At 40.5% G+C, this 25,932-nt stretch overlaps 1 protein-coding gene across 1 annotated transcript in view; it reads left to right on the top strand.

Moving 5' to 3' along the window:
- Positions 1-25,932, top strand: part of UBE2J1 (ubiquitin conjugating enzyme E2 J1) — a 38,003-nt gene that overhangs the window by 6,392 nt on the left and 5,679 nt on the right. Inside the window, exons 2-5 of the mRNA XM_061623320.1 lie at positions 13,593-13,666; positions 16,296-16,427; positions 17,514-17,598; positions 22,406-22,511. Coding sequence (XP_061479304.1) covers positions 13,593-13,666; positions 16,296-16,427; positions 17,514-17,598; positions 22,406-22,511 — 397 coding nt within the window. The remainder of the gene's footprint in view (positions 1-13,592; positions 13,667-16,295; positions 16,428-17,513; positions 17,599-22,405; positions 22,512-25,932) is intronic.

Genomic DNA, 25,932 nt, shown 5'->3' with positions numbered 1-25,932 from the left:
AACTCACTGTTTTGCTGGTTCTAGTGTGTCTTTACTTCTCTCTTCTGAAACGGGCGCACTACGCTAGTCAAACCACTCCCCTTTTTACTGTAAAACCTGATGGGAACAGCTTGAGTGTGGTGTTGTTTTTTTTAACAGCTTCAAAGAGATAACTCAACTGATCAACAGATCAGCCTGTTCCCCCTCCAGGTATGGCTAATGGAAATGCTTTGTTCTGGTAACTACTGTATTTACAGCCTAAGTGTGTTAGATAGAATAGTTGAGTTTACAGCATTCCCTGACATGCTATTTTGCAGTGTGCAGGGTGGTTTTCCCCCTCATGTGGAGCGTGCAAATATATTATCCTTTACTTACAGCCTGATAGGTACAGTTCATCCATGAAAACCTTTAGGACCATCATGTGGAATGTTTAGATTAGTATCTTAAAATAGAAAGCCAGTACTAGGAGAAAAACATGTTCTGATTAATTGTGTACTATAAACCTGTACATTCTATAGGTCTATAGTACACAGTCTTCTCCAGAAAAGATCCCAAGAGCAGTATCACTAAATTCTCAAAATTAACATTTTGTGAATATACGTGGAAGATAAGTATTCATAGGCACATGTTCACTGGTGCATAAGTAGGATAATTCTTTCTCCATTGGGATCTTTTGCTGGGGGTCCTTAAAGAAAATATTTGAGGACACAGGCTTGAAGCAAAAAGGTAGGCCTTTATTCTTTACAAGCATATGCAGGGCCATATGCAGGGTCAGCCCCTCAGAAACATCCAGGAGAGACTGCACTGAGGCACTGTGTGCAACCTCTTTTACAGAGTACAGTTACAGTATGTGACAATGATTTCACCAATCTCATGAGTCCTTGCCCACATAACATCGTTCCAAACCAATCAGAAATAATTAGCTAACTCTGGTGGTGATTCCAAGATTCTGTCCATCTTGTTAATATTTCCATTGTCCTACTGTCTTTTCAAGACTAATGAATTTTGGTTCTAGTTGGAACAGTTACTATTGTGAATATGCTTTCAAGCATACTTGGTACATTCTGTATGCCATTGTTTCCTGATGGGTCTGGCTGACTCAGGTACACCGGAGAAATTCGGACAAGTTCCCTTGAGTTAAGTTTTGCCTCAACTCAGGGTGTTTGGGAATGTATGAGCACCCCCAGTTCTATTCCTTTGCCTTAGGGCTTCATATGTCCTTATACTTTCTCAGAAATCCCATTTCCTTACATATAAAATACACAACTCATGAAAGAGGGTTTTGTTTACACCCCTGAGCTACATTGTGAAACCACACAGACAAAGGAAAACTGGGTGACTCTGGCTTACTAGTATCTTTTCAGCCTCAGAAATATAGAGGAGGCAGGTCACCCCTTTTTTCTTAATGAAACCACCACCTTTTTCTTAATGAAAACACACTTATAAAGTTGTAAAATCATTATAAAATTTCACTATTTCTCTTCATTAAAACTTCCAATACGTTTCATAATTTTTCCCCTAGGTGGAGTTCTTGCTTTACCCAAGAAGCTATTTCTTTGGCTCAGAATCATATAATGATTAATCATACATTCACAGGTAAAATGCTTGCTTGAGTGAGAACAATAGAGTAATAAATGCATCAGCCGAGTCTTGGCACCTGGCTGAATTTGGTAAGGAAACAGGAGATCGCTGTGACCTGTTGCCAATGGCAACAGGTTTTTTGCTTACAAGTCTGAATTAAATGTTAAGATTCAGGATTCCCTGTTAGCCTGAATCTCAGGTCCCTATGATTATAAAACATATACCTTTTTTAATATCTATGATTATATATGTGTGGATATATATAATTCCCCATTACATAAGCAAATTTGGTAACACGCTGTACTGAACTACAGTAGGGCCCCGCTTTACAGCGCTTCGCTTTATGGTGCTTCGCTAATGCAGCCGTCTCAGTTAGACACAATTAGACTAAAGCCCCACTCATACAGCGCTTATTCCGCTTTTACGGCAGTTTTCGGGCGTTGCACACCATTCTGTTCAATGAGTTCCGCTTTTCAGCGGGGGTCCGGAACATAACCCGCCGTGGGAGTGGGACCCTACTGTATAAAAATCCTGCTTATACAGCACAAGGTCATGAGCTATGTTAACCTGAGTAAAAAGAAAAACATGCCTCTATTTAACATGAGCAGGTGAATCTTAAAGACCTGTATTCCACAGAAGGAAAGAGTGTAATAAAAAAATCACTCAGAATCCAAAACCATTATGTTCTTCCACCTAATCAGTCCTGAAGAAGCAGAAGGAAGAGGTCATTTGAAGAGTAAAGCAAAGAGAACATAGGAGGAGAAAACAGTAAAGTTGCACTCAAGAGATATAATTATACTGCGTATATGAGCTGCCTATGACTTGTGCTGTTTCTTTTTGATCTTTCATTTCTCAGTTTGCTGAGAAGTCTCTCTTTTCTACCTTGTGCGTTCCTATTTTGGAATACACTGGATAGTTAATGTTCTCTTTTTAGCAAAATGCTATTTTAAAAACGTTTTTATCACCTATGGAATGTCACATAGTATTTTAAGTTTTTAAAAGGTGTAAAGACTAGCTGGGATACAATAAGCTGTTTCAGGCACACCCAATAAATAACAATTTGACTTTTTTCTCTTTGAACAGCAGATGTCCATACTGTATCACAGGGTAGAAACACACTCACTGTTTTGCCAGTTCCAGTGCATCTCCACCACTCTCTTATGAAAACAAGGGCACACAATGCTAGTCAAACTGCACCCCTTTTTACTATAAAATCTGGTGGGAATAGCTTGAGTGCTTTTTTTAAAATTCTGTTTCAAAGATATTTCGCAACTGATCAGCAGATCAACCCATTCCCCGTTCAGGTGTGGCTATAGAAATGCTTTGTTCTGGCGACTAGTGTATTCATAACCACAATCTGCTTGTGAAAGTCATCTTAGTTTCAGAAGTGGTTTGCTGTGTAGAAAGGGAATCACTGAGAAACATAGTCCCCAAATCCCCATAACGTACATGGAATTGGTTGTTCAGTACTTTGGATCCGAGCAATGCTGTTTCCAAACTTTATTTCTTTCAAGTAAGTTGATGAATAGTTTAGCAACATGCTCTGTACAACTTTAAAAGTATACGCTCTCAAGCATAATACATTGTTCTAAATATTGAGGTGTGCTAGAATAAGCTCTACTACAATGTGAAGAAAAAGTATCTTACATTACATGTATATTTTACTAGATTTTCGCTATAGTGAAAATATTCACAGGTAACTGAAATAGTACCATTATTTTAATTGCCAATATACACAATGCAGTAAATAAACTTTTGAGTTACATAGAACTCTTCCTCAGGCTGGATGTTCAAAAACAGTTTTAAAAATAAAAAGTTGAGTAGGAACATAGTCACTAACATGGTGCCTGTGGACATAATGGTGCCCTTGCGGTCTTCCCCTGGCACCCATGAAGTCTCTGGGCCTACCCCTCACTTCCCCCTTTGTCATGAGATGGTGAAGCGCCTGTCCCCTCTGGAAAGTACATACAGCTGGAGGAAGTTGGAAGAGTGTCACTCTTTCTGCTTCCTCTTTGAGCTCTATGTACTTTTCAAGGCTCAGATCGGCATCTGAGCTGCCAGTGCGAGCCTTGAAAAGCACATAAAGGGGAAAGAGGAAGGGGTTGGCTGTTCTGTTTTATGTGTTTCTCAAAGCTCATATCGGCACCTGAGCAACTGAATAGAAAGCGGAGTGACTGAGGGCTCATCCAGACTTCAATTTAATCTGTAACGTAAGCCTCTTATGTCTCCATTAACTAGGGATAGGCAAGAATTTTGATTCAGTTCACCTATGAAGCCAAATCTATCAAATTTGCAATTCCTGAAACAATATGAGAACCGAAACACAGCCATCCTTCAAAATTTGCTCTTATTTGAATTTTGCAATGCAGTTTGTCAAAGAATGTTTTCAAAAATGCATATATTAGGGGAAAGTGCGTAAAAATGAATATATGAGTGAAAATAACATACAAAAATCCATTCTATGATGAGAAATGGCTTTCAAAAATGTGTACATTGGTCAAAACTGCTTACAAAATGTGTTTATTAGGAGAAATTCATACGAAAGTGCTGAAGAATTTTCATGAGGATTTTTTATTTTAAAAATTGCAAATTTTTAAATGCAGAGAAATACAGAGAACTGAATTTAAGATTGGAAAAATGAGAAACTGAGAGAACCAAAATTGACATATCTTTCCATCCCTAGCATTAACTCACCCTCATCCATATGACATTCTCAAATCACTACCTTCCCACACTTTCCTCTCCCATAATCCCAGCTGTGTAGTCGTCTGGGATCTCAGGGGGTCTTAGACCCCTTACTTTTTTGGGAGCAGGGTCCCTATGCCTCCAACATCCTACGAGCCAATCAGCATGAAAGGTAAGTGTGTGAGCCACTGAGAAGAATCTTCTAATATGCTTCCTTGTCCTTTCCTGCTGATTGGAGCCAATCAGAGTGAAAGGAAATGAGTCAGACACTGAGAATACTCTTCTCAGTAGCTAACACACTCACCTTTCATGCTGATTGGCTTCTGGGGACATTGGTTGTTGTGGGAGAAGGCACGGGCAGGAAGGACGGGTGTAGGGATGATGACAGAGCAAGCAAGCAAGTGAAGGGGTGTGGCTGTAAGGGGGTATGGCATGACTATCATGGAGGGACCCTGTACTTCTGAACTTGCCGCTACACTACTGCTTAATCAAGATTTTTTCATACCAGGTATACTCCGGAAAGGAGAGAGAGAGTGATTACAACCCATTGCTAAGGAGGGTTTGACCCACTGTTTCCTATGTGGGTGGTTCTGACTTCACCTCCTTCCATGCCTCCTGCTTTTGTTGGTATCCCATTGGCTTCCCTTGTCTCACCTTTCCCCCTTCCCCCTCTGTTACCTGAGCCAAAACAAAATGAGATGGAAAAAGAGCAGTATCTCAGAGGCTGGCTTTTCTTCTCCCTTTCCCCGGCCACCCCATCCCATTTTTGCCAATATGTGTGATGGTCAGCTCTGTGCTAAGGAGCAGGCAAGGGGAGTTTGTAAACAAGCCAAACACACTTTGTGGACTCACACTGTGGTGGGGGCAGAGGCAGGCAAACAGCGAAAGAGCAAAGTAAACAAAAAAGGACACAACAAAAAGTGTGGATGGGGAAAAAGTTTAATCCAAGTATGAAGGCTCAAGTTTGGACTACCAGGGGACAATACAGAATAAGGAAAATATGGATCTTTAGCAATTTCACACGACTGTCTGGATGACCCCAGAGATGTTAGGAAAGAAAGGGGAAAATCTAGGATACTATCAGAGGAAGGCAAAACTCCTCTGAATACCGCTTACCATGAAAACCCTATTCATAGGGTCGCCATAAGTCGGAATCGACTTGAAAGCCATCCATTTCCATTTCATAGGAGGAAAATGGTGGCCTGAGCAGAGAAAGTGGGTGACACAGGAGCACACGCCCCTCAGCTAGCAAAACAGGTCCTCTTGAAATTGCATATTTTTTTGCATGAGTCCCCTTCCCCACACAAAACCACTATTAAAATACAGATCTCCTCTATCTCCTTTGATGAAACAGTAAAAATAATAGATTTGATGCTTTCCAGCATTGCCATACCTCAAAAATATGGATCTTAGGCACCAATCCTTATGGATCCTACAAACTTTTACAAGGAATTCCTGCAAAAACTGACATACAATCATGGGTTATCTGCAGAGGTGTTACGTGATTTGTTGGTGGTTTTGCCATCCTCTTTAAAAATAATGACATCCTTGAGGATTTACACATTGAATCAATATTTTTGCAGTGCTAGCAGACACTAGATCTGTGAAATTTATAATGAAGTCTACACTCAGCTTTAATTTTGAGGGGGGAGGATTACATGCAAAACCAAGAAGATTTATTTTTACTGAGACCCCTGTTCTCACAGAGCTACAATTCCCAGAGTGGAATTGTACCCGCTCAATCAATCTCTCTTCCCAGGGAACTCTGGGAATTGTAGCTCTGCAAGGGGAACAGGGATCTCCTAAAAACGATCAGCACCGTTAACAAACTACAGTTCCCAGGATTCTTTCGGGGAAAGCCATGACTCTTTAAAGTAGTAAAATACTTCTAAAAAGGTTCCCTGACTAGTCCCAAATAGAAAAATAACAAACACGGTTAACAGGCAAAGGAATTACGATGGGAGGCAAGGAAAGGATACTAGCTAGAACCAGAGAAAAAGATAAGTTGTCTCCCGCAGCAATCTGTGATGTTGGAGCACCTGAAAAACAGCAATGTACAGCATCCTTCTGGGGGTATCCCAAAAAACTGAACATTTTTTTTGTGTGTGTGGGGGGGTGTTGACAGGCATCTAGTTATAGGGAAAGATTATCAGCAAACATTCACCTGAATTTGAAAAGGGGCTTTCGCTAGAGGAAGATAGGTGCAAAAATCATAAACAAAGAGTACATGCTATGAGTTTTCCTGGATTGGCGTTTTCCTGCCATGGCTCATTGTTCCTTACTCAAAATGAAGCCCAATCACACATCTAGTTTCAGGCCAGGTACAGGGTTCCAGTTGACCCAAGCTTCTCAGTGAGATATTCTGGCCTTTAGATTTTGAATCCTTCTGTATTCTAGCAATGCCTTCTATGTGTCCTGTTAATTTTTTTTAATCCTTTTTCATCTCTAAGAACATCAAATTTAAGGACTCATAATGCACTGCTGAATATTATGGTTCATTTCACAGAATAACAAAAGTAATGTCTCTGTTGTCAGCCTTTCTTCATTTGTGGTTCAGTGTTGAACATTTTATTCTGTATGTTGTGCCAGTTAGCAACAAATGGTCTGAGACAGTACTTTTAAGTATCCCATAGCAGAAAAGATTTGCCTTGGTTCAGCATTAAATTATTTTTGTGCATCCTGCTGTGTTGCAATGAACCATAATATACATTAGTGACTGAATCTACTGATTCTTCATAGAAAATATGAAACAAGTTCCAGAGAAGGAGGGAACCATACATTTAGCTTGAGATGTCTTTGAAGATGCTGCAGCCAGCCACTCACAGCTGATTTTAAACTGAAAAGTCTACTTATTCATTCATATGAGTGGTTCTTCCATGTGAGTGGCTGCAGTAAAAAAAAACTTTCTAAAACAATTCTCCCTGGTACATACATGCATTTTGGGGGATTGCAGCCCATGTAACATCTATATTTAAGCTGTTCTTAGCATGAACAATAGTGCTCAAAATTCTTTTGGCTACATCAGCTTAGACTGATTCAAAACTATTCTTATTTCTTCAGTTTGTGCTTGTAAATGGATGGCCTTGATGCTGGTACTAAAGGAGACCTATCTAATGAAATAAAATCTTAACAAAAAAAAATCATGTCACAATATATTTTCAGATGCTACAAGCCTTTTTAGCACATTAGGTTAGCACAGTTACTTTTCTTGAATATGATAACCTGATGTGTTTATACATACACACTGAAGTGTTGTTTAATAGTGTGATAGGTAAGTGGCCCAATGTTTAAAATGTTTTTCTCTCAAAGAATGATAAATGTGGTTTTTTTACTGCATTTTTAGAAAACATTGTTTTGGCATTGCAGGCATGTGTTCTGTTACAGATGTCTAGGGTGGGGATGAAACTTTATCCTGAAAAGTCCTATTTTTGAGAAGCTTAAAATGTTTGTCAGTAGTTGAAGAAATAAGTACTCCAATGAAGTATAATAATTCAATCAAATTTATTGCCAGACCATAGGCCAACACAACATTAAAAACATTTTAAAATTCTCCGTTTAAGCAAGTATTTAAACAAAACCTCTATCATTAGTAAAAAAAAAAATTAAAACTCACAGGGTATTACAATAAAACTGTAAAACAGTAAAATCTCTAGAGTCCAAGATCATTTAAATGTTTGGCCCTTAGCTTTGGGGCAGCAAAGGCAAAATGGGCCACCTTGTAGGTGACTCGAAAGTCATTGTCGGCAAGAAGAAAGGAAACAGTTTGGGCAATATCACGAGTTCCTAGACAGTTTGATTGCTGGAAGGGTGAAAGCTCGATAACCATTTATATACACTGGGGCATCTATCAGCGCCCAAGTTTCCTGAAGGCATATGATCTTAAAATTATGAAAAAAGGGTGCCAAGTCTGCCTCTTTAAATTTGTTAGACCAACCCCTTATGTTCCAGGAAAGAATCGTACACTGTCAGACTGAGTTGAGTGCATCCCCCGAAACAGAGGGGCAATCTTGGCCATTATTTGTTCGTGTGGTGAGTGGCATCCTGGGAATTAGGCTCTCTCGTTGGGGAACGGGTTGCGGAGATGTCACCGGTGGTGCCCGGAATAGAACTTGGTCCATTGGAAGTTGATCTTTCAGCTTAGACTTCCCCACAATACTACTTTCCAGAGGTGGGATCTCATCAACCTCCATATGTTCATGAATTGCTGATAGGCGAAGAATTAATTGAACAAGCCTGTCCAAGATTCCATCCCTTTCGATCTTTGGCAGATTACCGAAGGAATGAAGCAACGCTTGTTCTTCAATCTCCGTGGTGTCAGCTGATCGCGCCTCCTGGTGGTTTGCCTCATTTGACCTTTTTAACTCTGGAAGCAGGGACAGGGCAGTAGTACAATCTGCTCGTTCGTCTGTTACCACCGGGAAACTCACTTTGGACGTCCCATTCAGCAGAATCGACGTGGAAGTTGGCCAGGAGTCGATTGTGTGAGGACTAATGCATGGCCTTAAATCCTTATCCATGGCCTGGGATTCTAGAACTTCTGGGGATTCATCGTATCTTCCCAAATCGTCATGAGAGTCCAGGTCGATTAGAGGGCCAGAGATAAGATGAGCCGGTGAAAATGTGTTATTTTGAGAGTTAAAGAAATGGGTGATTAGGCCCCTAGGTGGAGCCAGATTTTCAAAAAATCTTAAAGTAATTATGCCCGACTTAGCCAATGCGTCCTTATTAATCCATAAATGGTTGACTGCCTCCTGGGAGGTAAAAGTGACCACCGCTCGTGCATTGCTAACGTTACAGTAGAGGTATTCTACTTGTTTAATGTCGCCAATATTTAAAGATGTTATTAGCTTTATTTTATGATATCAATAAAATGGCTTTTTCTAATATCAGGCGTTATACGGCCCCAAGGTTTGGGGTAATTTTCAAAAGCCAATTTGCGTCTGTTTAGAACCAGGTTCCATCGTGGTGTTAAGTCTGATGGTGCGGTAGTCTGTTTTGTATGTACGCCCTCTAGGGCGTCTTGCCAAGGGTCCAGATGGGGAATAGAACGAACTGGGCTCCTGATGGAAATAGAGCCAGGGTCCGTCATGGCAGGTAGGGATGAAGAAGGTTCCGGTTCCGGTTGTTGGCGCCGGGTGAGTCCTTTTTTTAGACGTCCTTGGTCTTTTGTTACTAATTTAAGTCCTAATTACTTATACTCACTGGACGTAACTCAAGAGACTTTCTGAGGAGTTAATTATCCAGTGCTTTGAAAAACTCCTTAATTTCAGTGCTCTGTCAACTCCAATAACCATTCAAACAGCTAAACAGATAAGAGCCAGGTGCTATCCACTCTCTGCTTTACTGCTATTCTCCATCTAAGCAACCTAAGAATTACAGCCGGATAATGGTCCTAACAAGAAAAGAAAGACAAGCTTTAAGATCCCCGCCCTCTCTGGTCAGCCTAGGTGATAAAGAAAAGAAAAAGAAAAAGAAGAGACGAGATAAGATACAACAGGAAATTACTCCGATACCAACACAGGCTGAAACCTCCACTGAAGAATTAAAGGGACAGCAAAAAATTACGAACTTTTTCTCGATAAGATCACATCATCATACTGATTTGGATTACCAGCATGTTATAGCCCATCCACCAGATTGGTCCCTCTCCCTAAGGGGTTTTGATCATAGCTTTCTGAGGGAGCCATCCGCTATGAGCCTGGCTGACGAAATAGCCTTGGCTGAATATCAAAACACAACCGACATAATAACATCGCAAGGCTTCAGCTTTAAAGCAGTACCCCAAGAAGCTAACGAACAAATCATCGGCAAATCTTCTCATGAGATGTTTGACATACCTCATGAAGACATGCCTATGCAGAACGCTCTTACTTCACAACATATGGAGTCGGAATCCTCTTCTGGTGGATCTCAAAATCATGCTGAAGACTTCGGCTTCGATACCAAATCTTCTCATCCCTTTCTCATGGATGATTTCTCTGGACAAAGTCTGTCTCTAAAAGGCTGGATGTTTATGCTGGCGACAGAGTTGGTATAATAATTACTACAGTACTACCAAAATTTGTTTGCAAAGGATTGGGCATGGGTCCTTACATTTACTTCATTCAGTTTTTTACTTTTAGGCTAACATTTTGTAATCTAGATTGGTGAAGGCAGGAATGTTTTTGATCCAGTAGATGGCAGTCTCCCCTCTGAGATACAACATGCAACTTGGAATGGCATTCTGATGTTAGAAGTCCAGTTTGCATAAGTTGTGGAAAGCAGGCCCATTTGTCAGTGTCACTCAAAAACCCATTTTGTCTTTGTAAACATGTTTTTTTTGCCTTTGCCATTTCAAATATTATTATATAAATTAATTTTATTAGAAACCAAGTCTAGCAAATTGCATTCTAAATTAGTAGCACTTGGAACAGGGACTTAATTGGAATCAAGCAAAAAATCTGTTGGATAATTATGGTTAGGATCCATATAACTTGATTTGATGTTCCATACTTACACCAGAACTGTTCAGGCCTCTCATCAGGCCCCTCATCCCCACCTCCTCTCCTTGAAAAGCTACTGCTGAAGGTCAAAGGGACATAAACCAGAAGGGGATATCAACCATCTCTTTATGTGCAGATTTTTTTACAAGCACATGGCTCCTTAGATCCCAGACAATTGCTACAAGAGAGGTTGGTTGTTTTATGTCAGTCCTGGACATGTCACTTACTTTGACTTTATAATTTTACTTAATAATCGTGACCCATTCCAATCTGGATTCAGGCCTGGTTATGGGACTAAATCGGCCTTGGTTGCCCTGATGGATTACTTTATCGGGAGAAAGACATGGGGGGTGCTGCAACCCTGTTATTCTTACTTGATCTTTCAGCGGCTTTTGCTATCATTCACCATGGCATCCTTCTGAGCCAACTTGGTGAGATCGGTATCGGAGGCACTGTTTTACAGTGGTTCCGATCCTATCTTCAGGGAATAGCATTGAGTGATTGTCTTTTGGCTCCCTGGCAGTTGTGCCGTGGGATGCCACAGGGTACCATCTTGTCCCCAGTGCTGTTTAATATCTATATGAAGCCCTTGGAAGCAGTCATCAGGAGACGGGGGGTGAGGTGTCAGCAGGGCAGTAATGATACCCAGCTCTGTTTCTCTGTAACTTCTGAATCTGGAGAAGCCATGCAAGCCCTGAACCAGTGCCTGGGCTTGGTGGTGGGCTGGATGAGGGCCAATAAACTGTGGGCTCACCTACACAGGGCTCTATTGTGTGTGTAGTGCTACTCACATCTCCTTTTAATTTGCATGGTTCACATGACGTTACTGTCAAACAGAAGGTATCACACAGTTTCCCCCCTGTAAATCTATACCATCCCTATCCTCTGGTAATCCAAAAAGTGAAGAAAAAAAATATTCACTCCGTATCTCTAGGGCTTGCAGACACTTTGCTCTGATACTTTTAGGTGGGTGTGTCAATCGTTCCTCTCTCCACGCCTACTCCCTCCTCGTCCCTTTCTTCATTACATCTCCTGTGGGCTGAAGAGAAACTTTTGCTGCTCTCTCTCCCATTCTGCAAGCCTTTTTTATGTTGCCGCAAACAGTGCCTTTTTCTTTTCCCACAAACTTGTACACAAAAGCAGAACACTGCTCAAACAATTATTTGTATTTCATCTGTATTGTATCAGTGAAAATACAAATAATCGCACTTCAGGGTTGTTGTTGTTTTAAAATGAAACTTACTAGTAGAACAAACTGAGCATGCTCAGTTGCCAGGTGGAACTGAGGGAGTGGAAATGTTAAATTAGAGGACATGGTCTTTAGGAACTGTGTGATTCATCTTCCCCTCAACTGTGACTAGAAAACACTGTGTTTGCAGTTGGCATTGAGCCTTTACAGAAAATGGAGGTAAAAACAGTGTCTTTAGCCCCCATGTGGATAAGCCCCAAGTCTGAATCCTAACAAGATGAAGGCTCTGTGGGTTGGTGGTTCCAGAGTTCGGATAATTCGTCAATTGCCTGCTTTGGATGGGGTCTTACTCGCTCTGAAAGAGCAGGTTTGTAGTCTGGAGGTGCTGCTGTATCCATCTTTGTTGGTAGAGGCCCAGGTGACCTCATTGGCTAGGAGTGCATTTTACCAGTTTCGGCAGGTAAGACAGCTGTGGCCATTTCTGGACTGGGATAGTCTGACCATTGTTGTCCATGCACTAATAACTGCTGGGTTGGATTACCATAATGCTCTCTATGTGGGACTGCCCTTGAGGTTGTTCCAGAAGCTGCAGCTGGTGCAAAATGCTGCAGTGTGACTGCTCATCAGGGAAGGGTATTGCCAACATGTTACCCCACTGCTGAAAGAATTGCACTGGCTGCTCATTAGCTACCGGGCCCAATTCAAGGTTCTGGTTTTGGTGGTTAAAGCCCTATGCAGCTTTGGACCAGGATATCTGAAAGATCATCTTACCCCTTATATACCCAGTCAATCACTGTGCTCTGCAAGTGACTGCTTTCTGAAGATGCCATCTTATCAGGAGGTCGGTTCTGCACAGCATAGGAAGCAGACCTTTTGTGTATTGGCACCTACCCTTTGGAATTCCCTCCCCTTAAATATTAGACAGGTGCCAACTCTGTTATTTTTTCGGCACCTACTGAAGACCTTCCTCTTTCAACAAGCCTTTTAAGTAGAGGCCTTATTCCAATCTGCGTCTGTGCTGGAATTGCTTTCAAGATGTTTTTAAAGTTGTCTTTTAAAAATGTTTCTGTTTTGTTTTAATATGTTTTAAAGTCTTTTGTTTTTAAGATGCTTTAAAGTGCTTTTAGTGTTTTTGTTTGCCACCCTAGGTTCCTTCTGGGAGGAAGGGTGGGATATAAATTTAATAAATAAATAAATAAATAATGTATTTGGAAGCTTTCCCCCCTTTTTTGAAATTTTACTTTGAGATATCTGCAAATATATTTACTGAAATAACAAACCTTTACGCTTCTCTGATTTTTTTTCTTCAAATCTTCCATTTGCTTTCAGGACTAGTGATGTGAAGACCCAGAAAAACCCTGGAAATTTTTTTTGGGGGGGAAACGGGGAATAATATTTTTTCTTATTTTTTTGAGTTCTTGCCATCTCCATTCAGGATGCCTATTCTGTTTTGTCACCCTTTAATTAGTATATTCTATAATTTCCTACCATATTAAAAATGTGTCTAGTTAGCTGTTCCTTTTTAATATAATATTTGAAAAAGCAAATGATTGCTCTGAAAATCTTTTTTTAATAATTCAGTATTAGAGAAGTAAGTAATGATGTGATCAGCCATCAGTATCTAACACTACTTTTACTTATATACTCTGTTTTTCTTGTTTTTTCTTTCCTTTCAGCTGTAAAGCGTTTAATGAAAGAAGCTGCTGAACTGAAGGATCCAACAGACCATTATCATGCACAGCCTTTAGAGGTTAGCATGTGTCCATTTCTGGAAAATAAGTCCACAACAGCTAAACTAATCTGCCCACATTTAATCTGTTACTCACTTAGTAAATTGACTGACGTATAACCAGTGACTAGTAATTTGTAGCATATTGATGGCAGGATGAATTTAGGTCAGTCTTAAGTTCACAAAAGTTTGTTGTGCATAAATTTAAAACTCACCTTTTTGATGCAGGGAGAGAATTATCTATTATTAGACCTTTAAAAGACAGGTTAAAAACACAGCTGTTCTGGAACTAGAATTTTTTAAAAAGGAAGAGGGGAAATGTTTGTGCATTTGTTTAAAGTACTTCTAGCATGCCCTTCATCGCCTGATCCCATGACAGAGTCCAATACAGGTTAAAATACCACCAACACAATGCTATATGAATAAAAGAACAGATAAAACATTATACATCCCGCAGTTACAATGCATAAAAACCTAAACAAACCAATAACAAATTGTCATTACAGCAGCCCACTAATGGTCATTATGAGCCCAGGTAAACAAGTAGGTCTGTATTTGGCACCAGAATTACAGATGTTTTGGCACAGGACACACCACCAGAGGGATGACATTTCACAACCTGTGTGCCATCAGAGAAGGACCTATCCTGTATCCTATGTAATTTATCTTTTCTGGTGTTGGGACTACAAGAAGGGTCTCTACCTACCCACCTGATCTAAGTGTAGACAAGCTGGTACAGGAAGAGGTGTCCTTCAGAAATTTGGGTTCTAATCTTTTATGGCTTTGTAGATTAATATCAGCACTTTGAATTCAGCCCAGAATATAGGCAGCCAATGTAACTCGTTCAGAATCAGTGTTAAGGGAATTGCACAACTGTACCAGTCAACATTGTGGGTGCTTCATCCAGCACTAATTTTAGCTTCTAGGTAATCTTCAAGGGCAGCCCTACATGAAGTTCATTACAGTAATCCAAATGGGAAATTAGTCTGGCCACAGTGACCCATGTCCTGGTATCTCTGTAGAGGAGCTTTTCATTGCTCATCCCCCTTGTACAGATTCTGTCTGACTAAACCCCAAACAAAATTTCTTTTTGCCCAAACTGTTAAGTATTTATAAAGGATTTCCTTTTCCACCCATCCTTTTATTTGAGCTAGAATTCATTACAACATAGCCCTCTTAGGACTTGACACAAAACATGAGAAATAATAGTTGGTCTTTGAACACTAGTAAAGAACATTTTATACCAAAAGCAGTCTTGCCTAGTGCCCAAATAAACAAATTAAGTTTCCTCCTAGGCAGCTATAGGATTATGCTACAGCTCCTGAAATGAAAGCACCTAAATCAAAGTTCACTAGTGGTAAATCCTGGTTAGCACTAGCTTTGGTTAAGGTCAGTGTAGGCATAAGACTTATTCATGGTTTATGTTGGTGGAGAAAACTCATACTGGAGAGAGGAGTTCTGGGGCAAGGAGTACATGATGCATGGCTAAGTGATTGGGTGACTTATGTGTGCACCAGCCCCCAAGGAAGAGTTTTGAAAAAGGGCCTTCTCAGTGGTGGCCCCCGAATTATGGAACAATCTCCCTGATGAGGTACGCCTGGCACCAACATTGTTCTCTTTTCGGCGCCAGGTAGACCTACCTCTTCTCCCAGGCATTCTAGCATTTTAGCATTTCAGTATTGTAGCATTTAGTATTTTTAGTATTTTAGTTTAGTATAGGTTTATTTGGAAATTTAATGAGTTATGTTTTAAATTGATTAATGTGTGGTTTTAAATTGTATGTTGATATTTTGATGTTGTGAACCGCCCAAAGAGCTTCGGCTATGGGGCGGTATAAAAATTTAATAAATAATAAATAATAATAATAAATAATAATAAAACAAATTAAAAATTGCCGCATTTATATAGACAGTAGTGTGGATTGCTACCTCAGCTAGGATTTTTTATGCTGTATTATCCTGAAGTCTAGTACTGCTTCCATTTTAAGTGTTTACCATTAAACTTCTGTGGTGAAGTCATATTACCAGTTCATGCATTTGTTTAATGCATGTATCAGGTGTCTACTCTTGTTGACAAAAAAATGCCTTATTACTTTGTCAGTAATTGTATTTCCAGTTATTCTGAAAAGCACATGGAGTTGGTGTGCATGTAGTCCTAAGCCAAATCATGGCTTAGCATGAACATCTGAGTATTCCAAGAGAGGAGATTGTGACCTCTGTGCTCCTTCCCTTGTCCTCCTGCTACTGCATTTCCATGAGCTATGTTGTGATTTGACTTAGTGTATCATCTTAGCATGTAGCCCTCCTCTAGAAAATTCACAAGTTGTAAGCACAAGAACAAACTTTTGTTATAGATGTCATGGTTTGTCTGGAGTGAGGCAAATAGCAAGCCTGGTTTTGGATGACATGGTAAGCCAAATGGTAGCTTTGCTCACAGCAGCGTAGGAACAGAACTGCAGGAGGAAAGTGGCTACGATCTCTTGTCTGGAAGCCCATACACTCATATGTTTGCACTAAGCCATGGTTTGGCTTGGCATTATGTGAAATCACCTAGATATCTGATTCCATCCTTATTTTGATGTTTTTTGGGTAGGAATGATTAGCTGTTGCTGTCATATTTAATGCATTTATATATATTTGGTTGTTTGTAGGACAACCTTTTTGAGTGGCATTTCACTGTCAGAGGTCCTCCAGATTCAGATTTTGATGGTGGAGTTTATCATGGAAGAATAGTACTACCACCTGAGTATCCTATGAAACCACCAAGTATTATACTGTTAACGGTAAGAATGTTTAGCAACGATCCACAAAAGCATTATTTATATGATAAGTTTGGTCACCTCAAACAACATCTAAAAGAAGTCTAAGAAAATACAGATTTTGGGCTGTTGTTGTTTTTAAAAAATATTTCTTTCTGTATGCATGCTAGTTAGGCTAACTGGAATCTCACCTTTAGATGTATGCAGGGTGTATTGTAGGGTTCCAAGGATAAGAATATGTGTTTCCTTCTGTTTTGAACTCAGGATTTTTCTCCTTTTTGTGTTGAGAAATTCAATAGTTAATTTAAAAAAAACACAGATGCTGTCCACCAGACTTCAAAACATCAGTGTTGCTTTTTGTTCAGTTTACTGTATGACATAACAAAATTATTACTTAACTCCGAGTCAGCTTTCCACTGTTCCTAGTATTTGAAGCCTCTTTTCATTGTGTTGGACCAAGGATGCCATGTGTGTCAAAAATAGATTTCCCTTCTTGAGTGTGTGCCGGGTGTGGGGGGAGCGATTTATGCCGGATTGTGTTCAATTGATATGAATATTAACTTTAGGCTAGGTCTGGATTACCTTGTTATTTTGGTCAATAAATTATTCTAGAGGAGTATCTTGATGCAGCATGGAACAACCTATGTGACTTAAGTCCTGCTGAAGTTATGCCGATTGTTTAGACCAACAGACACAGCATGGCCTGAGGATGGGGCCGTAAGAGAATCGGCTCTGTCGGAAGAGTAGCTCCAAATAGTCCATACAAAGATATCCCCACCCACCCCAGAAAATTGTATCAGGATCTATTTGTGCCAGTTCCTTTTTTAAGAGATGGTTTGAGGAAACCTCTGACTGTAGTTTTACCATTCTTTTGAGAATGCTCTGTCATCTGAGCACAGCTAAAACAATTCTACTTCTATAGACAAGGATTCAAATTTCCTTTTCAGTAACATTCAGCTAGCTCTTAGACATTAACATTTACTAACTGTTGACAAGGCATTATACAGTTGTAAGATGTTGCAAAATACTCTTTTCCAGCTAATTAAATCTTGCCATATGAAAATGGTTTGATTTAAATCTTTCTCTTTCTTCCCCGTGTGCCCATTTAAGGCCAATGGCAGGTTTGAAGTGGGAAAGAAAATTTGCTTAAGCATCTCAGGGCATCATCCTGAAACATGGCAACCATCATGGAGCAGTAAGTATCCAATATTGATGGCAGCAAAGGGCCTTAATACAGTAGTAAAGGCATAGATTCCCCCTCTAGGATGCACACCTTAACATGGTGAGGGTGTTTGAGAGTGTTGAAGAAGCTGAGAGCAATGCCTTCAGGAGTCTAGACCAAGAGGCTATGCTTCTAGCAGGGGCACCCAAGGCAGAATGGTCAAAGCTGAGACACCAGACTAAGATGCATCCAAACTCAGAGGAAGGCAGTGGTAAACCACCTCTGAATATCTCTTACCACGCAAACCCTATGAACAGAGTATCCAAAATGCAACATGAGATAGTGCTGGAAGATGAGACCCCCAGGTCAGAAGGCACCCACCTAGCTACTGGGGAAGAACAAAGGACAAGGACAAGTAGCGCTGTGACTAATGACGCAGCTGGGTCAAAGCAGAAAGGAAGTCCAGAGGCTGATGCACACAATAGGAATATGGAATGTGAGAAGCATGAACCAGGGAAAGTTAGAAATTGTCAAGCAAGAAATGAAACTTATCAACATTACAATACTTGGCATGAATGAATTAAAATGGACAGGAATGGGACATTTTCAATCAGGCAATTACAAATTATTTTATGCAGGAAATGAGAAATTAAGAAATGGGGTTGCTTTAATAGTGAGAAGTGATGTAGCAAAAACAATTAGGAGCTACAACGCAAGGTCTGAGCAAGTGATATCAATGAGATTAAATGGGAAACCTATTAACATAACCATCATCCAAGTCTATGCTCCAACGGTAAACGCAGAAGAAGAGGAATTGGAGACATTGTATTCAGAAGTACAGGAAGAAATTGATCACACACCAAAACAAGATGTGCTAATAATCATGGGGGACTGGAATGCAAAAGTAGGGAACAGAGAAGAACTAGGAATTGTGGGGATATGGGGCTTAGGAGACAGAAATGAAGCAGGAGAAAGACTTATTGAATTCTGTGAAGCCTATAATTTGTTTCTTGCGAACACATTTTTTCAGCAACCGAAAAGACGACTGTACACATGGACATCACTAAATGGTCAATATAGGAATCAAATTGATTATATAGTTGGTGGCAGAAGATGGAGAAGTCCCATACTTTCTGTAAAAACAAGACCAGGAGCAGACTGCAGTACAGATCATGAACTGGTTGTATCGAAAATCAGAGTAAATAAATAAGACCAACAAAGCAATCATAACGCCAAAATACAATTTAAATAACATCCCAGAAGCATATAAAGATCAAATAAGGAACAGGTTTGAGGCTTTAAACTTAGTTGACAGAGAACCAGAAGAACTCTGGACTGAAGTCAGAGACATGATCAGGGGAGAATGCAAAAAGACAATACCTCTACTTAAAAAGAGAGAAAGACCTCAATGGACGACTGAAGAAACTCTTAAAATGGTTAAATAATAATAATAAAATTTAATTTATGTGTCACCTATCTGGCCATTGGCCACTCTAGGCGACGTACACGTAACAATTAAAACAGAATACAATAAATACAATAATGCAATGCAAAAACAATACAGCAGCAAGAACAATATCAATACAGGGTTAGAGGCATTTCAGTCACAACGGTTAACCCTCCCCGGACATCCCAAAGGCCTGTTGAAAGAGCCAGGTCTTTATGGCTTTACGGAATACATTTAGGGAAGAGGCGTGCCGTAGATCTTGTGGGAGGGAGTTCCATAAGGTGGGGGCCGCCACTGAGAATGCCTTCTCTCTAGTTCCCGCCAATCTAGCTGTTTTGGTCGGTGGGATTGAGAGAAGGCCCTGTGTGGCTGATCGTGTCGGGCGGCATAATTGGTGGCGTTGAAGGCGCTCCTTTAGATAAACTGGGCCGAGACCGTATAGGGATTTAAAGGTTAATACCAACACCTTGAATTGGGCCCGGAAAGCAACTGGAAGCCAGTGTAGATCGAACAACACTGGCGTGATGTGATCCCGGCGGCGACTATTCGTAAGTAGTCGAGCCGCCGCGTTTTGTATAAGTTGTAATTTCCGGACCGTTTTCAAGGGTAACCCCACGTAGAGCGCATTACAGTAATCCAGTCGAGAGGTGACCAGGGCGTGTACCACTAGTGGGAGCTGATGAACAGGAAGGTAGGGTTGCAGTCTTCGTATGAGGTGTAGTTGATACCAGGCTGCCCGGCTCACTGCCGAAATTTGAGCCTCCATGGACTGCCTGGAATCAAGTACAACCCCAAGGCTGCGGACCTGATGCTTCAGGGGTAAACTCACCCCATTGAATTTCAGGTCAACATCTCCCAACCTTCTCTTGTCCCCCACGAGTAGCACCTCGGTCTTATCGGGGTTCAACTTCAGCTTGTTCCTTCCCATCCATCCACTCATGGATTCCAGGCACTTGGACAAGGTCTCCACAGCCAACTCTGGTGAAGATTTAAACGAGAGATAGAGCTGAGTGTCATCCGCATATTGGTGACACTGCAGCCCAAATCTCCTAATGATTGTCCCCAGCGGCTTCATGTAAATATTAAATAGCATGGGAGAGAGGATAGAACCCTGTGGCACACCACAATTGAGAGGCCAAGGGTCTGAAACCTCCTCCCCCAGTGCTACCTGTTGGTACCTATTGGAGAGAAAGGAACGGAACCACCGTAATACAGTGCCTCCAATTCCCAATCCCTCCAGGCAATCATAAGAGAGAAGAAAAGCAAAGCAAAAGGAGACAGAAACACAGTCAGAACCCTAAATGCAACAATACAGCGACTAGTACATAAGGACAAAGAGAACTATTACAATAGTTACTGTATAGAAATAGAAGAGGACAACAAAAAGGAAAGAACAAGAGCCCTATTCCAAAAGATTAGAGGAATGAAAGGGAAATTTAATCCAAGAGTAGGGATATTGAATAATCAACAGGGGAACGCACTGACTGACCGAAGTGAAATAAAAGGAAGATGGAAGCAATACACTGAAGAACTCTATAAAAGAGATGGAAGGATGACAGATTCTTTTACGGAGGAACCGTATGATGAAGAACCAGAAATTTTAGAATGTAAGGTGAAAGCTGCTGTTAAAATACTTGGAAGAAAGAAATCACCAGGAACAGATGGCATACCAATAGAGTTGCTACAAGGCACTGTGACTGAATCTGTCCAAAGAAAGGGAATCCCAGGGAATGCAGCAATTATCAAACTATTGCCTTAATATCCCATGCTAGTAAAGTAATGCTCAAGATTCTACAACAAAGGCTTTTGCCGTATATGGAGCGAGAAATGCCAGATGTCCAAGCTGGATTTAGAAAGGGAAGAGGCACCAGAGATCATATCGCAAACATACGTTGGATAATGGAACGGACCAAGGAATTTCAGAAGGAAATCAGCCTGTGCTTTGTAGATTACAGCAAAGCCTTTGACTGTGTAGATCATGAAAAACTATGGAATGCTTTGAAAGAAATGGGGGTGCCACAGCATCTGATCGTCCTGATGTGCAACCTACACTCTGGACAAGAGGCTACTGTAAAGACAATATGGAGAAACCGATTGGTTCCCAATTGGAAAGGATGTGAGACAGGGGTGTATTTTATCACCCTGTTTGTTTAATCTATACGCAGAACATATCATACGGAAAGTGGGATTGGACCAAGATAAAGGAGGTGTGAAAATTGGAGGGAGAAATATCAATAATTTAAGATATGCAGACAATACCATACTACTAGCATAAACGAGGAATGATTTGAAACAAATGCTGATGAAAGTTAAAGAGGAAAGCACAAAAGCAGGACTACAGCTGAATGTCAAAAAGACTAAAGTAATGACAACAGAAGATTTATGTAACTTTAAAGCTGACAATGAAATTGTCAAGGATTATCAATACCTCGGCACAGTCATTAACCAAAATGGAGACAATAGTCAAGAAATCAGAAGAAGGCTAGGACTGGGGAGGGCAGCTATGAGAGAACTAGAAAAGGTCCTCAAATGCAAAGATGCATCACTGAACACTAAAGTCAGGATCATTCAGACCATGGTATTCCAGATCTCTATGTATGGATGTGAAAGTTGGACAGTGAAAAAAGCGGATAAGAGTAAAATCCACTCATTTGAAATGTGGCGTTGGAGGAGAGCTTTGCAGATATTATGGACCGCAAAAAGACAAATAATTGGGAACAAATTAAACCAGAACTATCACTAGAAGCTAAAATGATGAAACTGAGGTTATCATACTTTGGACACATCATGAGAAGACATGATTCACTAGAAAAGACAAAATTGTTTAAACATTTAAATTGTTTTAAATGCTTAAATTGTGTTTTAAATTGTTTTTAAAAGATGTGTTTTAAATTTGTATATGTGTTTTTAGGTACTGTAAACCGCCCAGAGAGCTTCGGCTGTGGGGCGGTATATAAATACAATAAAATAAATAAATAAATAAATAATGCTGGGAAAAACAGAAGGGAGTAGAAAAAGAAGAAGACCAAACAAGAGATGGATTGATTCCATAAAGGAAGCCACAGAGCTGAACTTACAAGATCTGAACAGGGTGGTTCATGACAGATGCTACTGGAGGTTGCTGATTCATAGGGTCGCCATAAGACATAATCGACTTGAAGGCACATAACAACAACAACAAAGCCATAGATTGCCATGCAACAGTTGGTAGCAGATCATTCCTTGTAATTTTTGTATTACTTCTTTTTGTATTACTTCTTCTTAGGCACATGTTGGTCACTTGGGGCATGATTTAAAGTATTTTGCACTTCCTTGGGTTTTGAAACATTGAATTGCCCTTTATATTAACTTTAAGAATTTTACTTAACCTGCATCCTTCTTTTTTGACCACAGTAAGAACTGCCTTGCTTGCCATTATTGGATTTATGCCAACAAAAGGGGAGGGAGCCATAGGGTCTCTAGACTACACACCTGAGGAAAGAAGAGCACTTGCTAAGAAGTAAGGGTTTCTTTTTGTTTTTATGTTTAACAAGTTCTTATGTTGAATCTTGTTTCTGAAGACAGAATAAAATCCATCAGTGTTCTTTGTATAATCTTGATTAAATTAACTTCAAGCCTATCTTTTGTTTAGAAATAAGAACATTAGAAAATGATTTTTTTTTAATACTGGGTCAGCTGTTTTTATTTCTGGAAGCAATCAATTGGAGGTTCTTTATTAATCTTTAACGTAAAACATTTAGTCACTATTTATTTATTTATTTAGATACATAGATTATACAGCCACGAGAGTGGCTGTATACTATAGCCAGTGTGGATTTTTCACATTTCGCAATGTTAAATTGAAAATAGCCCCCCATGCCATTCTGATGCTTCCCATAAGTTCATTTCAAAATAAAGCTTTACAAACCTTACAAAACTTATAGTCCTGAACTCAGAAATACTTGCTTAACAACCCTCTCAATTTTCATTGCGACAGTCACAAAGAATCGCGACTTCAGAGTCTAAAAAGAGAGAAAAAAAACCTCAGAGCCCTTTTGGACTTTTTTCTCTGAGAGTTCTCATCACCTGTTGAAATTCATTAAAAATCAGCCATGTTCACAGAGTACCTGTAACCCTAATACTGACCTTGCCCTAACTTGTCAGTGTTCTAAAAGCCAGACTCCCAGCTGCTTGGCTTCCCTAATCAGGGGGCCACACCAGACTTTGATTTCATGTGAGACAGTCATGGCTTCCCTCAGAGAATCCTGGGAAGTGTAGTTTGTAAAGGGTGCTGAGAGGAGACTCCTGTTCCCCTGCCAGAGCTCCAGTGGCCAGAGTGGTTTAACAGTCAGCCACTCTGATTGAAGGTCTGTGAGGGGAACAGGGCGTCTCCTAGCTACTCTCAGCACCCTTCACTAACTACACTTCCCAGGATTCTTTGAGAGAAGCCATGACTGTCCAAAGTGAAATAAAGGCCTGGTGTGGATGTGGTCAGGGACAGCTTTGGTTTAAATTTGGGTGGGAGGCTACATGTGCCTGCTGTAGAATAAAAAGGTGGGGGAGACGCTGAAAAGCAATGATACTGTTCACAGTGTTTTCTTTTTGGAAACAAAAGGGGCCCAGTGCCCACCCACCCAATTTCCTCCCCTCCTCTTCCTCTCCCTGCCCCTCCCCCGGGTCAGTGTTGGGCTACGACCTGGGAGACCAGGATTTGAATCCCCACACAGCCATGAAGCTCACTGGGTGACCTTGGGCCAGTCACTGCCTCTCAGCCTCAGAGGAAGGCAATGGTAAACCACCTCTGAATACCGCTTACCATGAAAACCCTATTCATAGCGTCGCCATTAGATACGTTCTTAAACTGCATCTATAGCCCACAGATATTTCTGTCAAACTTTAAAAAGCAGGGAAATTGGGCAGCTATAGTGAATGCACCAGGGGCAGGGCCGGCTCCAGGCATGCCGGGGCCCTTGGGCATCAGCTTGCCCTGGGCCCTGTCATGTGCGCGCATTCGCACCTACCTGTCTCCTGTCTTTTACTATTGCCATTATTTATTTATTTATTTATTTATTTATTTATTTATTTATTTATTAAATTTATATACCGCCCGACTAGCAATAGCTCTCTGGGCGGTGAACATAGAAATACAAAGCATAAAAAATACAATAAATAACACAATATGATACAAAGATGGCGGCCGCGGTTTCCCTAAGGGGATGAAGCCTCCGCTGCCATCTTTCTTGATGGCACGTATGCGTGCTACGCGCGCGCATCTCTGCCATCAACAAGATGGTGGCAGGGGCTTCAGTACTTTAGGAAAACCGCGGCCACCATCTTCATTAAGGGGAATACTAAAAGGCAGGAGACAGGTAAGTAGGGGGGATGTGGATCGCTGCGGATCGTGGAAGGGGAGCGGAGGGGCCGCTGAGGACCCCCCTGTTACCCTGTAACTCCAGGGGCCCTCGGGCCAGTGCCTCACCTGGCCGCCCTTTAGAACCGGCCCTGACCAGGGGAGCAGGAGACATAATCTCCTCTCTGAGATATTGTACTGCCCTACAAAGTTGTCAAAATGCAAACACAATTTGGGTTGGTCTTTCACAGTCCAATCCACTTGCTGTGTAGCTTGGAAGAATTTGGTAACGTGCCTCTGAGCATATGGTGAGCGGTGGCAACACCTGCAATCAGCCCAAATAATGGAAAGAAGACGTGCTGTGCTGATCTTGTTTTAGCAGGGAGGAAGCAACATTATTAACACAGTTGATATAGTTCAGATGGTCACTTTAAATATGTCTGATTTACTTTGCAATTTTAGTGAAGTTTCCTATAGGAAATCATTTTCTTTTGTTTCTATTTCTGTGAATATGTGAAGTACAGCAACACTTTGCAAAATTTACACTAAAAAAACTTCAAAAATAATTGTGGAGTAATGGCACTGACTATTCTGCAGAATAGTCTCCAGTGGACATCAGGAGTGTCTCAGTTTGTACAAGATAAAACAGTGGGAAGTGAAATATATTCTAGCAAAATCTAGGTGTGCTCTATGTTTTTAATTGACCATGCCCACCTTGCCTTAAATGAAGTGGTTTAAACATAGCAGGCTGAAAACATGCATCCTCTTTTTTCCAACAGCTAGAGTCATTGCTTAAGTAGCAACACATTGTAATCAGTCTGATTTTACATCAAACTGCAATTTCAGATTCAACTGTTAATGCATCCAAAAGAGAAATAGAACATAACCTCCATTTTGAGACACAAAAGCCTGTCTTCACCATCATATGACATTGACCAATAAAAAGGCTTTGAAATTAATAAAAATAAATTTGACACAGATTTCTAGAACGATTGAGGGAAATAAAATTGTCTAGTTTAGATTCTCTATGGAAACATTAGTAACAAAGGAAAGAAGCAAAGTAAGAAGAACACCAACAAACATACAAAAATATAATTCTCCATCACTGGAGATGGTAAGTATTGCCACCATTCACCATATGCTCAGAGGCACATTACCAAATTCTTTCAAGCTACACAGGAAGTGGATTGGACTATGAAAGACCAACCCAAATTATGTTTGCATTTTGACAAATTTGTAGGGCAGTACAATATCTCAGTGAGGAGGGCAGGTCTCCTGCTCCCCTGGTGCATTCACTATAGCTGCCCAATTTCCCTGCTTTTTAAAGTTTGATAGAAATATCTGTGGGCTATAGATACGTTCTTAAACCACAAGGTTTTTTGCCTATTAGTGAATATAGATATAGATATTTGTTGGTTGCTTTTTTCACCAAGGTGACCTATAGTGACTTAAATTAACAAGTTAAAGACAATAAAGAATAAAACTTAAAAACACTTCTGATAATTAAAAACCAGTTAAAACAAACACAAGCCATACAAAACCAAATAAAGGGTGGTTATACAGGTCCCATACCACTAGAAGAGGTCATCAG

This window comes from Rhineura floridana, chromosome 4 (genome assembly GCF_030035675.1).
Source record: "Rhineura floridana isolate rRhiFlo1 chromosome 4, rRhiFlo1.hap2, whole genome shotgun sequence".
Taxonomy (NCBI): domain Eukaryota; kingdom Metazoa; phylum Chordata; class Lepidosauria; order Squamata; family Rhineuridae; genus Rhineura; species Rhineura floridana.
This window is presented reverse-complemented; position numbering and strand designations above follow the sequence as displayed.